This window comes from Phytophthora parasitica (genome assembly GCF_000247585.1).
Source record: "Phytophthora parasitica INRA-310 unplaced genomic scaffold supercont2.95, whole genome shotgun sequence".
Lineage (NCBI taxonomy): Eukaryota > Oomycota > Peronosporomycetes > Peronosporales > Peronosporaceae > Phytophthora > Phytophthora nicotianae.
Window position 1 is genome coordinate 41209 of NW_008649081.1, and position 3963 is coordinate 45171.

The following is a 3963-nucleotide window of genomic DNA, read 5'->3' on the forward strand; positions in this document are numbered from 1 at the left end:
CATTTAGGGAAAGCCAAACTCCGGACGAAAAAGCGTCTTCCTGTCAATCTAAACTGGAGTATAGAACTTACGAAGCTGCAACAGCACTATTGTCCTCGGCAAACCGGTGCAGTGCTTTACTGTATGACGCTTAATAGATCACTTCAGTCACTGAATAACGCAATGCAATAATCACTGTAAAATAAACTCTGGACCTGTCATATTAACTTCTGGTGATCATTATCAACCGGAGGAAGTATTATACTTGGGGGGGGGGGGTATTATTCTCACTACAGCAAGAAATATATAAGCTTATAGTATTCTCCGACGAGTGAAGCGAGGTCCAACTACTGTCTAAAAATTTAATCATTCAGTCTAAACAGAATCAAAATTCGCTGAGCGAAGCGATGCAGGCTATACGTCTTTTCGACCAAAATCTGCATAAATATCTCCATTTGTGGGGCCACGCTTGGCTTGTATAGAAAGACTAAGTGCATTTGTTGTGGATACCCATGATGTACGCTTGTCGTCGGCGCATTTCCTGCGGCTGCAAAGCAGCCGCAGTATCTGCTTAGTGTTTCAGTGTAGTTTATGAGTACGGCAAGAGCTCAGAACGCATGAGTACATCCATTATTCCAGCAGGTTACAAGTGTTTTGCTTCATATAGAATAATAGTTCAAACCTGTTCAAAACATGCTATACGCCAGTAAACACCCTGGCCGTAAAATACGTGTGCTTCACCCATCAGCGTATAGTATTAGTCATGAGGTACGGCCGTCAGTAAATGAAATCTCCCATTCTCTAACTTACGTAAGTTTTATGTGGCACTTTCAACCAAAACGTCGGCGGATCGGCTTATGATTTCCGGAATCTGTGAATCCTGACGCCGCTGAGTGACTGAGATTTACTAAAGGCAATCAAGAATCGAATTATGTTAAGAAATCGTGTGCACCAGGAACCGACGATAAGGCGTCGCTGTAATTGGCAAAAATTGAATGATATCCAGCGCATATCATCACTTCACAGAAAAAAATGCCTGCAAGAAGTTCACAGGAGGACGCTATCTTCGTCGATCCGAAGGCTCTTCGTGATGCTTGCATATCGCGCGATACAAGAAATAAGTATACAGGGAGCATCAACGGGATCAAGAAGTGGCTACGAAAAGAACGGTCTGCTTTAGATCCAAATATTGCTCGGTATTTTACAGCCGATGGTGACCTTAACCTCTCCGAGTTCACTCCAGCGGTGTTTGAGGATTTTCTAGCTTACAAACGGACTCGTGTAAAAGCTGTAACGCTAAGTGGATTCAGGAGCGCTATTAAGGATCTTTATCGTACGAAAGAGTTGTCGTTGCCAGTAGAATATGGAGAGGGAATGAAGAGGATCTTTTCCGGGATTAAACGATATTAGGCTGAAACAAACCAATCAGGTTCTACAAAGAATTCCGGTAAGGGGAAGATTCATCGGCTGCGGAAAGACTTTGATTTTCCTAGTATTGATTCTCTTGGGGCGTGGAGGCTATGGTGGTTTGGAGACATCCGGCGTGGATACCCTCCTTACCAAAGCATTTACTCCGATGACCTAGACACACCAAAAAAGAAAGCAACACTGTCAGAGTGGTCGATGCTAATGCGGCACATTGTTTGTGGGATCGAAGAGAAAACTGGTTTGCCACTGCCTGTAATTCGTGATGAAGCTCAAGCCGTTAAGCTGTTCAACACAGGATATCAGATGCTAAAGTTAAAGCCGAGTAAAAGGAAGCGCAGAGTAACCCAGATCAAACTTACCACAGTGCTGCGGCTAGTTCGCGAAGCAGAATCTAGCCGAACTCGTAGCCTCCCTTTCACACCGCGAAAGCGGCAGAAACCTGCTAATGACTGACACAGCGGAGAGATCGACAGGACAGACAAGTGGTTAGCCTCATTATAATGTATTTTTTGCTCAGTGTACTTACATCGTGGTGTTGGAGTCACGTCCCGTTTTTCTTCTTACTGTAGGGCAGTATGCACAACCGAAATTTTATCCAATCGGATCCTGTATACAGTCGTCGGCGTCCTGGACATACGAACTCCCAAGTCAAGTCAATTCCAGACAGAGCTAGCGATGTTTGCCAACGTCACGTTGCTATCGCCGGCTGAACTGTGGTGATTGGTGGATGGTTGTCAACCCCGATGGGTACACAAAATATCGGATAAACTACGAGTGTTACCCGAAAGTTGCGAATAATTCTAACAGACACTCATTGTAATTGTCTCTGGATGGGCCAACCTTCACGGATAGTATAATATCCAAAAGGTTACTGTGTGTAACAATACCGTCTCGCAAAATAATATCTTTGCAGAATTCCAAACAGCAGTCGTTCTAACGTTAAAACACCCGAGTTTTCTCGTGAAACTGCTATTTTGTGTTTAGATTTGGCAGCAAAAAATCAAAATTCTCATTAGTCAAAAATCCAGCTAGAAGATATCACAGCCCGTGATACGGGGGATGTGAGCGAATATAGTTTTGTTTCTAAGATGTAAAATCTGCTACTGTATTCTTGTGTTATTAAAAATCCTCCTAACAGAAAAAAAAAAAACAAAAAAACCCCGAATGCCGGTTTTCCGGTTAACAATTACTTTAAGAAGGAACGGAAAAAAAAAAAAAGGGGATGTATCTATATCGTTTGATACTAGGTGTTAATAATCTAAGGATTACAACGTGGTTACAATCCTGGGTGGGCCTCTGGATATAAGCTCCAGAGAATTGGCTTAATTTTAGTCATTTGTTGTTAAAATTAGCAGTACATCCACATACAAGGAAGCTTAGCCGAGAACATACATACTCGTGCCCTTTTGCATGCAAACATTCACTTCGATCCCTTAGCTATTTAATTGATTTAGAATCTCGTTTTAAAAACTCGGAGGAACTCGTGACAGACGTTGTTTGACGAGAATACACGAAAGAAGGTCGGTGACGAGGGGAATCGGTTGTCGCTAATTTAGATGTGAGGGCAGCACTAAATTACTTCACGATGCTTGGCTTTTCTTAAGTATGCTTGAGTTAGTAATATATTCACTCGAACCTCAAATATTTACATGGCGATCAAGTGTCAAAAAGAATGCCAGATATATTGCTTTTGAAGTTTATTCTGTCTCGCCATCGTGGTTGATTGCTGTCATGCAAATACCAAAGCACTAACACTTGTTTCCGCCCGGTCTCTTAGAGCTGATACAAGTGCGAAACATAGTCATTGTAGACCGAAAGGTACTTGTCCTTTTTCTCGATATCCAGGAGCTTCTTCATTTTGTCCAGGGTATAACCCTTTTGAGCCCATTCCGTGTATGCGGCGTCACCCTTCGTATAGTCTTTCAAGATTTCCTTAGCCAATTTCTTGACATTACTCTTCTCCAGCCAGTCCGCAAGACCGCGCTCTTCCGTTTCAGAGTCCTTATGTCCTCGAAGAAGTTTTCTGCGGGCACCATCGATGTACTTTGTTGCATCGAGTGAACGGACGAGGTCTGGTGAATCCATTGTTACGTCGGAATCCGCAGCCGCGGTACAGGCCACGAAGTAGGTGATGGCCGTCATCACCGCCAGCATGAAAGACAGACGCATGGTCGGGACACTTGGAGACTTGGGAGTTTATCTGGCTGGAAGCGAAAATGAGAACTGACACTGGTGGTGATGATCGTAAAATGAGAACAACCACTGGTGATGGTACTTGAATAAAATATACTATAGAAGCTCAAGATACTAACGGGACTTGGACCACTTTACCAAAGTAAACATGCGACAAATCTTGCCTTTTTTTCTTAGAGATTGTCGCACCGCCGCGAGTACGCTCCGTGTACTATAATACTGTACCTCTCCGGGTTTACTCAGAGTTGCTATTGGGATAGATAGATCACTCTTTGGATAGGTTGATGTGCAATATCTCGTAGTTCAGAATGTACCACGCAAATTCAACCCAACATCGGATTGATAGGTAGTATGGAAGAGCGT

General features: G+C 43.3%; 1 protein-coding gene across 1 annotated transcript; it reads right to left on the bottom strand.

Moving 5' to 3' along the window:
* Window positions 1-2938: 2938 nt before the first annotated feature.
* On the bottom strand, window positions 2939-3645 carry PPTG_24440 (hypothetical protein). Its single transcript, XM_008917192.1, has one exon. The coding sequence runs from the start codon at window positions 3574-3576 to the stop codon at window positions 3181-3183; it is 396 nt and encodes a 131-aa protein (XP_008915440.1). The 5' UTR covers window positions 3577-3645; the 3' UTR covers window positions 2939-3180.
* Between the last annotated feature and the right edge of the window lie 318 nt (window positions 3646-3963).

What these genes read in the sequence shown, in the direction of transcription:
- PPTG_24440 (XM_008917192.1), bottom strand. Translation starts at nt 3,576, where the DNA reads ATGCGTCTGTCTTTCATGCTGGCGGTGATGACGGCCATCACCTACTTC.